The 13,662-nt window shown below is 39.0% G+C and overlaps 1 protein-coding gene across 2 annotated transcripts in view; it reads left to right on the plus strand.

Moving 5' to 3' along the window:
* arid1b (AT-rich interactive domain 1B) overlaps nt 1-13,662 on the plus strand; it is a 400,911-nt gene that overhangs the window by 331,244 nt on the left and 56,005 nt on the right. For both annotated transcript variants that reach the window (XM_057859493.1, XM_057859494.1), the window contains one exon: nt 3,035-3,163. In XM_057859493.1, coding sequence (XP_057715476.1) covers nt 3,035-3,163 — 129 coding nt within the window. The remainder of the gene's footprint in view (nt 1-3,034; nt 3,164-13,662) is intronic.

Here is a 13,662-nt window from a genome sequence, read left to right on the forward strand (position 1 = left end):
TTGTGTACTTTGAATATATTTTTCAAGCGTCTCTGTGACTTTAGAACATGTTTTTCCTAATGCTCTTTCTCACTGTCTTAATAAAGGGCAATTGGGTATACTTGTCCTTTATATACTGTACTAATACATCAGTAGAAGGACATTGAGATAATGATTATTAAACTCTACATGGAAGAAGAAAGTGTAAAAGTATCAAACGATTACTCTTTTAAGCGAGGTCACATGAACAGGCACTTTTTACATGCTTGATGCAACTGTCCCCCTTGCATCAGACATATTGTCTTGTTTCACATTAAAGGGATAAAAGAGGGAACTGCTACAGGGAAAACAGTTGCCTTGCATATGACATTATAATTAACTTAGGGTACTAGTAAAAGGGAATATAATTCATTTACAAACATTACAGTTATTTAATAATCACAAACATTTGATGTTCAGACTGTAGGCATATCTGATTTCAATCAGATTCCTGCTCAAATCTGATTTTCAGGGCTAAGTATTCACACTGTTTTTAGCAAGTGTCCAAATCAGATCTGGGCCTGTTCAGACTGGGCCACATTGTTGACACACTTGACAGGTAGCTATGGCAACGAAGGCGTCAGGCAGTGACGTCATGGACAACCAAAACCATAAGCAGATTTTAAGGGGGGGGCCATCCCCCCGGTGGCAGAAAAATGTCATTGCATGTAATTGACTTTCATATATATATACTGTATATATATATATATATATATATAAGTTTTAAAGCAATAAAACTGCAGCTCATTGTCAACTTATTATAATAAATATTCTTGTAAGTTAATTTTATTGCTGACACTGCGTTTCGGGGTAATCAACAAGTTCTCTCTGACTCGTCAGGTGGCCTTTTCACCGTAAAAAGCTGTCCAAGCTGTTTTTCAGTCATCTTCCCTAGCATGTGGGCTTATAATTTCCAGGAACAAATCTGATGCGCCTACTTCATACGTCATTATAATGAACAAGCGCACATAAATATAAAAAATAAATAAATAAATAGATGTTAGCTCCAATCCAATTGATTTCTATGACGACATCCTATCCAGTTTTATGATTTTATCTATTGACTAATCTAGACATGTGCCGATTAACGGTTTTAAGGTATACTGTGGTATGAAACGTCACGGTTTTGAAATCGCAAAAGTTTTCCGTCATACCGTCCCTACGGTATTAGCTGTGTTTTATGTCCCAAAAATGCTGGAAGAAATCCCTCACTTGCAGCTGCAAAGCTCAACCCTCCCCTACAGTTGTTGCTCAGTGTCAGTGAGTCAGCTGTGCTACACGATGGCTGGAGGAGGCGAAACTCCTGAACTTTTTCCCCCCATCGAAGAAAACGAAAACGCTGGTATGGGAATGTTTTGGCTGCAGAAAAGTTACAGTCGGCTGCGGCTTAGAGGAGGAGGGCCAACTGGCATGTAAAACAAGTTTGCGGCGGGTGACTGCTGAGGAGGCAATACCTCCAATCTGATTTCGTATTTATACAAAATTAAAGTTAGTGAACACTTTCATGAACGTTTCCCACCAGCTACGAGAGTTAACTCCAGCGTGTTTAGTGTGTCTAGCGGTGGTAAAACATTGTGGGTTTTTTCTCTCTGGCGACTGTCATTGTTGAAAAAGAGGGTGTGTATATAATCTAAGCAGAATACGAGTCATACACATGTGCTTTTTATGGAAAGTAATTCAATTATTTTTGTTCTAATGCTAATTTTGAGCTGTGGCTGTGGGTTTACACTCACCTAAAGAACTGCATTTATTTAAATTTTATTTAGAATATTTCAGTTATTTAAAAAAAAAAAATTCATTTTAACTTAACATTATACTTATGTTTTAATTTGCTAATAATTTTGAAACATAAAAATCCTGTTCAATGGAGAAAAAAAAGTTGTTTTTGTAACCCACATATCTCAAAGTAACATTTTAGAGCTGTAATTGCAATACCGTGATACCGTGGCATATACCTACACTAATCTGACCAAAACGACCGGAAATATCCCGTCCGCCATTGCTGAGGTGGGCCGTACTCCTCAGCAGCACACAGCCAGCAGCAGGCAGCTAACGTCACTGTTTACATTGACTGACACATGGCTGCTACTGAGGTGTGTAAACACCCCAGTAATGACGGCTACCACTAGAGGGCGACGTCCACATATCTCTACTCAGACTATTCAATAGAGTACGCAGGCAGATTGGTGTATCAAGAGGCACAGGGCAGAATGCAGTCTTTAATAAATTATTCATTATTTCTTTGCGGCCCAGTAGCATATGCGGCCCACTGGTTAAGACTACAAAAGAGCCATCCAGTTTCAATCTGGATAGGCTAAAAATCTGATCTTGGCTGCCAGTCTGAACAAGGCTTTAGTGTCATCACTGTCAAGTTAAATAATTCATTACTATTCTTTCTATATTATTTCAACAAGGACTTATTTTTAAAAGCTGTTTTTCACCACCTTTGTTCATGTCACCCTATAATCTCATAAAATATCAAAATAAACAGCAAAGGAAGAAATGCTGTACTTTAAAAAGAATTTTTGTGTTAGCATTTGGTGTTGTGAGTTGGATACTTGTTTCTGATGAGCGTAGTTTGCAAAAATATTACAGAACTTCTATGTGTTTTCCGTTTACTGTTTTATTGGCCAATGTTTACCCTACATTTGCTTTTGCCTGCCTTGCAGTCACCCACTTGTGAATAAGCAACGGAATTGGCTGACTCATATCACAAGAGGGAGGGGGCGGGGTACATTGCACACAAAATCTCTATATGTGTAAATTATCATTGACCACAAGAGCTGCCAGATAGCTTGTCAAAATTGAAGTTTATATATCAAAATAATCTAATTGTTAAGGCGCTCTGTCTTATTGAGGGTATCTGGTCTCGTAAATGTAAGTTTTTCTGAGTGACTGGAAACTGCCGTTGTGAAAGAATTAATCATAAGAAAGCATTGAAATGTCATTGTGATTTTTCCCTCATGGACAGATTTTGCTCTTTGGCATTATATTTTGATTTCTGTGTGAATTTCAGGTTTTATGTCGAGCATGCCAAGAAACCAGTCTGTCTCTCAATTCCCCATGTATCCCGGGATGGGGCCCTTCTCCCAAAGTGGCTCCGCAGGCCCTTACGCACCTCAAGAAACCCAGTATGGACACCAAGGTGAGAACAACATGTTAGCTAATACACCAGACACCGCCTCAAAACTCGATGTGCATGTCATGATGTTATGTCTAACATGAAGTCCTTGAGGACATTTTTGAGTGCATCAAAAATCTCATTTTCCACCAGACTATTTCAAGGTTTTTGTTTAAAATACCTGGAGTAATATTGAAAACCACTTCAGTTGGCTCGCATCAGCCAATTACTTCACGGTAAAATAGGTTATTGGGCTTCTAATGGGGAATTTTATTTTATTTTTTAATTTTTATTAACTATTGGCCAGTAGTTAGCAGTCACACAGGGCCTTGGCATTAGTGTCATTGCTTTCAAAGAGAGCGCGCTAATGAGGAACATTAAAGGATTCATTTTGCAAGCCCACATCAAACCTCTTTTGTCTCCCCTTTACGCAAACACGCACAATGCTAAGTTGTTGTTTGTCTTGTATAGCAAATATTAAAGTGACATTTCTGTTGGCGTGACACTTTCAATATTCATTTATTTGAGTTGAAAACTAACCTCTTGATGTTGTCATGCAAATATGATGAGGTAGCTCCAGAATGATGATGATTTCATCAAGGCTGAACTGCTGAATTGCGATATTATATCAGATGACTCATGTAACATTTAACCTCAGCTTTCTATAAAGTTTGACAGCGTCGGAATAGTATCTCATTTTACTTTCGGTACCGTAAATTTCGGACTATAAGCCGATTCTTTTTTCCCTCATTTTGAATCCTGCGGTTTTATAGTCTAGTGTGACTTATCTGTTCATTTATTTGGGTGAATAGGTAACACTTTATTTGACATCGGCGTCATAAGACTGTCATAAGTCGTAATTATGACATAGCACTGTCATGAATCTTTCCTTAAAACAGTTTTAAAACTTTTCACATGTCGAAAGTAGACACAAGGGAAATTATGGAATAACGGGAGCAATTTGAACAACTTTAACGGTTGATTCACAACATTAAATTAATTGAATGTAGTTTAAAGTTGCTGATAAAAAATGGGAACTTGAGTTTTTTATCTACTGTTTTGAACTGTTAACTTGATACTGAAATAGTCATTTATTTAAGCCTGAGAGGATTTTTGTACAATTTTTGTAACTAATGTGCAAAATATCAAAACCAGCTAATAGCTTAAGGGCGGGGTGCATCAATAATCGATTTATAATCTAATCGTAGCCTCTGAATCGTAATCGAATTGTTAGATGCCCAAAGATTCCCACCTCTACTTGTCTCTCTATATGCTGTGTGATTAACTGGCAAATTGTTGTCTGCCTTTCATCCAATATGAGGTGTTTTAGGCTAAACGTAGGCCTTAGTTCCTGCTTTTGGAAAAACTGTACTATCAATTTTAATGTTAAACATGATTATAATGACTCTTTTTACACTACTAAAAGGCCGGCTAAGTGTTAGGGTCTCCATCCGTAATATCGTTAATTTCCTAAAAGCACCAGCTTGTAAATAATCAATTAGGCCTTCAGGACATAGCCATAGCCAGGACCAAACCATAGTCCTGAACAGAGTGGACATCTGTTGGTAATTTTTCTTTCTAGGTGACAGCGCCATCTGCTTCCCTTCCCTTTCCCTAGTGCACTGACAAATTAGTGATCCATTATCCAACATAGAAAGGCTCTCCAAGTTCCTGAACTCTGCTCTTTGTTTTTCTTGGCCTGTCTGCCGAGTCAGAAGAGTTCGATTGTTGACCTGTGTGTGGTGCGCAATAGAAATTTACAGACATGGTACCTGCCACAAAATCAGCTGATAGCTCACCAAAGAATATCAGCTCATTCCTTGCCATTGACAGTGTTAAGACATCAAATCCATTTCAAAAATAGATCACTGCTAGAACTCCCAGTTTAAATGGAATGGATGTCCATCGCCTTCAATGGAGGCCAATGAGTTATATGCTCTGCCCTCCTCATGTTGTACCACAGTTCTGCTTTATCCATAGAACAAATGATGGCCATACAGTCTTTTTTTAATCAAGAATTCCCACAACAGCAGACATTTATGGTGATACATGTGATATGTGTAGATACGAGAGGATATTTTCTTGCTATCACCCTCCAGTCCTGACAGCTGTTCTCCAGTCCTGTGTATGGTCCATAGCCAGCACAGTCTGACAGGGGAGGAGGATGTCATACCATTACAGCAATAGATTCAAAGTCCATCTGGGCGCTGTTCTTTCTTGCACCTATTGCTTCACTTCCTCCACACACCAAGTTACCTTACCCCCACCAACACCAGCCAACTTTTCCTCGAGGGGTTGAGCATTCCATTACTAATGACCGTGCAGAGAGCACTTTTAAACCTCACTGCCTTGCCAAACCTGCAGAGTTTCTAAATTCTGGCCACACACACACAAGCACACACGCAAAGGATAGACAAGTCATGACTCAAGCCACATCCTGAGGGAGTGAGTGCAGTATTTGGGAGAAAATTGTCAGTGTGCTGAACTTGTAAGACCTTCCTTGGTTTAGACATGCCAGGAGAGGTGCTGAGATGGCTGGGACAGGATGTTGAGGGACTAAAGGTAAAAATAGAACTTTAAATTAAAAAAAAAAAAAAAACACCTCAGACAGGAACTCCTTGGTTTACAATCAAGTCCTGTTACCTTATTCAAATTTTTAAGTAAATTGGAGCCCATCACTAAATAGTACAGTCAGGATTATATTACAGTAAAATCACTGGCTGCCATTGAGAGCAATGAACAATCCATTTTGATTAGGAGGTATGACAGTAAATGACATTTCGGTACTTCTGTACCAGTAAATGATCACTGCCAAGTGAATGAGTTGAATTCTGTATTTGTAGTGGAAAAGAAACATCTGTGCCATTCATATCACCCAACTAGTCAAAGAAATATTTAGGTACGTTTCTAAATGAGCATGTGTTCTTGTGCAGTTTGATGACATATTTCAAAATATTCATTATGTAACATGTCTTTATCAGAACTCCCTGTAACTGTTTTCTTAATTTTTTTTTTTTTTTTTAAAAGTAGGGTCAGTTATTAATATGTTTTAAAATACATATACGTAATTGCCGGCAAGTTGCCAACCATATGTGAACTAAAAATTGGATTTTAATGATTTTTACGTTTTCTGAGCATTTCCCAACATAATGGATGCCTGAGGCATCATGGTTGTAGTTAGTCGATCCACAGCAAGGGTTAACAGAAGTGACAAATTCTAGACTTTATCGATTATACTGCTGTATGACTGCTATATTATCAAATGAAAGACTTGTAGTTTTTAAGAGATAAACGTTATTATGAGTTGAAATAATTTGATATTAAAACCCCTCTTGATTTTTTCGATTTTCTACAATTTGTAAAATTAGTTTAACTAGTAGGTCGCCATTGTTGTAGACGTCGCAGGGCGGTGACATCACTTGGTTACGCTGCCGGGCTTCCAGAGTATGACTCCAGCGACATAAACATGTCATCTGTTCAACCCTTCAATTTGAAACCGAAAGGGACATTAATGAGCATGACAGCCCTGTCGATATTTCACAAAACGAGCGGCAAAAGCAAAATAAAAAGGAATCTGTGTTCTGCCAAAATGTGGTACACCGGCGAAACGTCCTACGAGAGGCGAATTTGACACCCAAAGTAGTACCGTGCGCTTTCAGCTTGTTTTGTATAGATGCATACAGACAGAACATACTTAAGATGCCTTAAGAAAATCCTTAAGCATAGTAATATCAAATAAGGGTGGTTTAAATACGCTACGTGACTAATGTGGTCAACAGATCAACAATCTGCTTTAAAGAGACCACAAGAAAACACAATGCTTAAAAATATGAGGGGAAAACAAAAAAGTATTTTGAGGCAACAAAAAGTTAATAAAAGACTCAATAAAAACACAAATAGTAAGTAGTCGCTGCTTTTAACCAATGTGTGCATGTGTTGGACGTTTCGCCGCATAGAAGGGATTGCAGAAGACCGGTAGTGTTCGTCTCGTGAGTGACAAACTACGTCGTCACCCCGAGCGTCACATAAAACATGGTGCCCTCGATTGGTCAAAACATGTACTAAATATTATAGATTTTTAAATCAATGACAATATTTTAAGTGTTTCTAATAACATATTTTTGTAAAAGTGAATAATTGTGGCTTATTAGAGCCTACAAGTCTTTAAGTCCGATGTTCCCTTTAAATCTTTGACATCTGACATTAACCTACCAGTACCGGTACAGTATACTGTATATTTTTGGGGTTTATTTACTTTTGTCTGATTCATGTTTACTGTTTTAGATTAAATTGTCATAAGTACTTTAACACCAGTCAATAAAACAGAATATGCTTAAAATGTAGGATGCTCTTTCTGTGGTTGAAAGGACTTTTCATTTGATTATTCTTCATTGTCTATCCACCAACCAAATTCCACCTAACACAGGATGTTATTATTATTGGGTTCAAGACATGCACATTGTGACTGTCCTTGGTATCTCGAGCACACAGCTATGTAATCTGTTTTGTAATCTGTGTTGATGGAGCTCACAAATCAGGGAAGTGCATTGTGCACTATCACACATTGTTCCATCATAGCCAGGGGATGTTGAGTGCTGGTGTTTAGGAGCTGGTTGGCGGGTGTTGATGAGCGTCTCGGCTGTTAGACATGCCCGGTCCATCCTGCTGAGGGAGCAATAGAACGTAATCTGTTTGGTCACACTTGAGCTCTCCCATGCGACTCCAGAGATTAAGACCAGCGCTGAATGTGGTGTCCAACCCATGCGTGACTGCTGGGAATTTCCATGTAATTGTGAATGAAGAACCATGAGCACTATTTTTTTTTTCTCTTCCCCTTCTTTTAGCTATAAATATCACTAATATTCCCCAAAGGCAGAACATGCCCGAGAAGCAGGATGGAAGTTGACATTGAGCCACATGGCCTTAAAAAGGGACACAAAAAATGAAGGGAAAAAAAAAAAGAGTTCTTCTTTTAATCTTTCCATCTTATCCCTTTGTGATCGGTTTCAGTTTGTATGAGTTGAAAAGAACAAAGTTCACTGACCTGGAGCTTTTTTTGTTTTGTTTTGTTTTGTTTTTTTGTTGAAAAAGCAGGTTTTGCTAGGTTGTTAGGGGAAAAAAATGACATGGGACCAAGCATTCGAGCAATGCTTTAAGCGATTGGCTGGCGACCAGTCCAGGGTGTACATCTAACCGAAAATCAGATTTGCTAGGCTCCAGCTCATGGGACCTTAATGGGCACAAGTGGTGTAGAATATGGATTAAAAGATAAATCTTTAAAACTCTTATTGACCAAAGTGGTATGAAGCTTGAAATAGCAACCAAACCAGGCCTACAATTTCATTATTGTACTCTGCTTAAGTGTGGTATCTGTCCTTGAAAACAATCTCTTGGCAAAGCCACTATTCTTCAAGATGTGAGTGCTTCTTGTCAAGAAAGAGTAAGACTCTCAGGAATGCTTTGCAGTAACGCCATCCAGCAGCTGCTTTGTCTTTCTTTTGTCTGCTGAGCCAACATTGTCCATGACTGGAACAATTTAAAAGGTGCCACGTCGGGCAGCACTCTGTTTAATGACATTTTCTATTTTTTCTTCCCCAACACAAAGCTCTGCTGCGAGGTTTGACTTGACATCACCTCAAAATAGACTTGTGAAAACTTTTCATACATGATAACCCACTTATGAGTCTCGCCCAGTTATGTTAAGAATGTGGACTTTTCAAATTGGAAGTACCGTAATTTTTGGACTATAAAGCACACCTGACTATAAGCCGCCACCCACCTAATTTGACAAGAAAACGGCATTTGTTCATAGATAAGCCGCACAAAACTAAAAGCTGCAGCTGTCCTCATTGTATTATGGGATATTTACCCCAAAAGATATTAACTGGTATCACGTTATTTGACAGCGGCATAATAAGACTGTCATGAGATCAAATGAACCACCAGGAAGCTTTGAACCAATTGGCTGCAAAGCTTCATTTCTCCCAGAAGCTTCTTTTGGCCATCACTGCTCCCTTGGGGGAGACAGTGAACCTCTGCTGTTAACACTGTTGTCGTCCAACATGCCTCCAAGCATGCATTGCAGCGCTACAGATGAAAATAACAATCAAAATTCATGTTCTGTGCGCATTATTTCTTTAGTTACTGTTCCAGTTGTTTCATTATTTGCTAGTTATGGCAATTGGTGACACTTTATTTGACAGTGGGCCATAAGACAATCATAATTATGACAGGACACATATGTCTTTAGAGTTATCCGGCAAATTATCTCACTTTTGAATGGATGTAAAAGATCTGAGCTGGACATAAAGGGAGTCAGACATAATTTGCCGGATGACACTGAATGACATCTGTCATAAGCATTCAATAATACCTGTCATAGTGTTATATTTATGACAGTCTTATGGCACCGCTGTCATCAATTGTTACCTATTAACTCAAATAAATCAACTAGGGCTGTCAAAATTAACGCGTGGTAATTAATTTTTTTAATTAATCACGTTAAAATATTTGACGCAATTAACGCACATGTCCCGCTCAGACAGTATTCTGCCTTTTGGTAAGTTTTACAGCAAGGCTTTTTGTGCTGTCTAACAGCGAACTCTTGTGGTCGCTTTGCGACATGGTTTATTGTTTTCTTGCCATTTCAATATGGCTGCACGACGTCTCTGTTGTGCTTATATGATCCTTGGACAAGATTTGTCCGTAAGTATGGTTGTTGTAAAGAATGTACATATTATGTTAATAAGCGAAATGTTATATTTCTTGTATGAGACGCTTTTTGTTTATGTTTAGTTAACCTGTATAGAGTGCTAAGCTAAGCGTGCTTGTGTACTTTTTTTTTTTGTAGTTTTACGACGGTCTAAAGAGGACAATGGTTTGAGGCCATTTTATTAATAAATCAGATGAAAAAGGAAGAAGTCTGATTATTAAGGCGTCGTTCACTAGCTGTCTAGCTTTGGAAAAAGTAGACGCTTTGGAGTGAGGACAGCATAGACAGATTTAAATGACAGTAGAGTGAAATGCCCACTACAATCCATATGTACCGTATGTTGAATGTATATATCCATCTTGTGTCTTATCTTTCCATTCCAACAATTTATTTTACAGAATATATATATAATTCACAGAAAAATATGGCATATTTTATAGATGGTTTGAATTGCGATTAATTGCGATTAATTACGATTAATTCATTTTTAAGCTGTAATTAACTCGATTAAAAATTTTAATCATTTAACAGCCCTAAAATCAACAAATAGGACGCACTGGACTATAAGCCGCAGGATTCAAAATGAGGGAAAAATGGAGCCGCTTATAGTTTGAAAATTATGGTTGTAATATGAATTCCTGTGGAGGTGTTTTGGAATTTAATTCTGTCTCAGAGGCCAGGAAGCCCAATGTGTCCACCCAACCTATGGCACCAAGCCATGACCTGGGGCTAAGCAGCTGTCCAAAGACGGCTGTGAGAGGTTCTTGACTGAGGTCTTATTCATCTGCAACAAACTGTCCACCCAGGCTGATAGGAAATACACCTCAGGGCTCCATTCCCAGAAATGTCTGCAGTGTTGGAGCCAGTTGATTATGAGTGCAAGTAAATATGTTCCCTCATTGCCGCTAACTCTCAGATACGGTATTAATGCATTATGTCTGCAGCATGGTTCTGCTAGAGACAGCGCAGCCATGGAAACAAGCATTTATAACTTTCAGATTCTACTGCCCAATCAAGAACTTGTCTTTATTGATTCATGGGTAGTTGATGTCAAATGCAATAAAGAATAGTCAAATGCACACTCTGTACGCATCAGTCGGTGTGCATTAAGAGTTAACCTCTTTTCCTAAATTCTTTTCTATGGTACTTGCAAAGCCCTGACAGGTGTCAGCTTACTGGCTCAGCAAAACCTGCTCAAAAATAATTCGCTTCTATGGCCTCCGTTTCCAATTGTGGATTTTGTTGGAATTTCTGGACAAATTCGACCACAGCTGTTCGCTTTAGGGGGAAGACTTTTATTTTGATCCAATATAAATCCTGTCTCAGTGCTTTGGAGGACAGACATTTTACCCAGTGTGCATTACGCGCACTCTCTCTGGCTGTTACACTTGCAGGCTTATGTCATGAAGAAAGAAACCTCTTCCATTTCAGAGCCATTTTGTGGAATATTGTCATTTCAACCCAATTGGAGGAAAAGCCTCCAGGTTTTAAAGGACTTGATCTCTTTTTCCAGACATATTCTCAGAGGATTAAGCAGGGGGGCCTTACTAAAGTACCCATAATCAAATCAAAATAAATAGCCCCCATCATAATGGAGTAGGCTGCATTTCCATTCTATACTTTTCACAGGATTTGTCCAAGGGTAACCGTAAAAGATCTTGGCGCAAACAGCCCGGTAGCTACAGGACATCATGTAATATTTTCTGTGCGTACATGTCTGCTTGTGTGTATATTTGTGTGTGTGTGTTGTGTACTGCACTTACTGTGTTTTAGTGTGACTGAATGTACGTACACATTGTCTTTGACAGCCTGGTGATTTTCTGTCAGCTCTCATTGTCGCTAGTGCTGGAGTAAAACTGGGCTTTTAGAGCCAAAATGGAGGGGTTTAAGTGCGCCTTAGGAAAGCCTCTGGCTTGGCAGGCATGCAGCACACCAGGGTAGCAAGAAAGCATTTACTGCAGATTAAAGCTTGTCTCAAGTGTTTCGCAAAGTCAGCCTTAAGCTTGGCAATCGTCCCTGAGGCGAATCGGCAACATGCTGCTACGAAGAACGTCGTCGGCCCAACACCCCAAAATGATTTCTGGCCTCCAGAGGTGCTGATGGTCGTGAATGGGAATTAAACTTAGTTCTTTTCACTCTTTACCCATTGAAGGATTACCAGTTTGACAGATGATAGAACTGTGCCACTTTTGTAGGTGTAGTGTGTTTGACACCACAGCAAATATAAGTTTAAATAATGCTTTATTTATATTACTTACTTACTTATGCCTATTATGCCGTGAATGAAGGGCAGTGAAAAAAGTACAGATGTGCCCGAAAATTTGTCCGATAATAGCTCAAAATGCATTATCAGTTCTCAGTTTCGAAGACTGAAGTTCCGAACCGTAGACATGTTGGCTGTGAGCCAGTAGTGTTAGCGAGATAGCATCAGTCAGCGTGTTGCTTCTCGCCGTGTTTTGATGACGTCATCACAACAGGACTAAGGTTCTCCACAATACTTGGTGGTAAACATTCGGTCTTCAAAACCGAAAACCAGTGATGGCTATTATATTTTTTGGCTATTTGGTCGATAGTTTTCGGCGTCTGATTTTCGGTCACATCTCTTCCGATAATGCATTTTCAGCTATTTTCGGCCTGCAGTTTTCACCGCCAAATTTTTGGTCACTTGTCTAAAGCAAAAGCATTGCACTTCTGACTATTCTGGACTACTAAAACCTACTATTTGCAGAATGATTTTAGGTGCAAACACTATAGTAGGGGTCGGGAACCTTTTTGGCTCAGAGAGCCATGAACCATGAATTTTTAAATGTAATTTCGCGAGAGCCATAGAATATGTTTAAAACTAAAAATACAAGTAATGTGTTCATTTAATGTAATTTCAACACCTTTAAAGTATAATAAGTCTCCAAATTCATTTTGATATCATTTTTATGCTGTTGTTAATCAATGATGAGTATTTCTTACCATTAAGGCGACTTCTGGTGCTGCATGGTTTTGTAGTCAGGTTGATACGTGGCGGGGTTAAGCTTCGTCCAGGCGTTGAGAAACTTAGGATGCGGCTCTTTTTATGTTCACAAAGAAGCGCCACGAACCCTGTTTTTGCCACCACACACGGAGCACCATCAGTGCACACCGAAACAAGTTTAGCCATCGGTAGATTTTTTTTCTTTCGTGAACTCAGTGAAGGACTTGAATAAATCCTCCCCTCTTGTTGTCCCTTTCATAGTCAAAACCTTGCAATCACGCGGAACTGGGATAAATTGCTTACATCTGTTGACTCATCCAAAGCGAGAGAAAAAACGGTGCCGCATTTATGTCCTGATGTCCTGCCGAAAAGTACGATACTCCTCGTCTTTTTTCTTTTTGCCATCTTCTCAAAAGGGTTTCTAAAATTAGATGACAACGCGGAAAACGATACTGAAAACGAGGGAAGTTTACTTCCTGATGTCACGCACATACGCACAACGGCCGCTATTTTAGACAGCAAAATACGGCAACCCCAATTGAACAGTGTCTCTGCGTCATCTGCGTTGTCTATGCGATTGGAAGATAAATACCGTATTGGCCCAAATATAAGACAGTGTTTTTTGCATTGAAATAAGACTGAAAAAGTGGGGGTCGTCTTATATTCGCGGTCAAGACTTTACACCCATTCACGATGCTAGATGGCGCCAGATATCATTGAAGCGATGTTCTGTCATGACAGATCTCAGCTATTCTCAAGTTTAACCGGTTTGCATTATTTTATTGCAATGTTTTTCCTTATTCAGATTTGTTTCAAGACTACAGTTACAGTTAGACTTCACTTTGA

This window comes from Corythoichthys intestinalis, chromosome 15, assembly GCF_030265065.1.
Source record: "Corythoichthys intestinalis isolate RoL2023-P3 chromosome 15, ASM3026506v1, whole genome shotgun sequence".
Taxonomy (NCBI): domain Eukaryota; kingdom Metazoa; phylum Chordata; class Actinopteri; order Syngnathiformes; family Syngnathidae; genus Corythoichthys; species Corythoichthys intestinalis.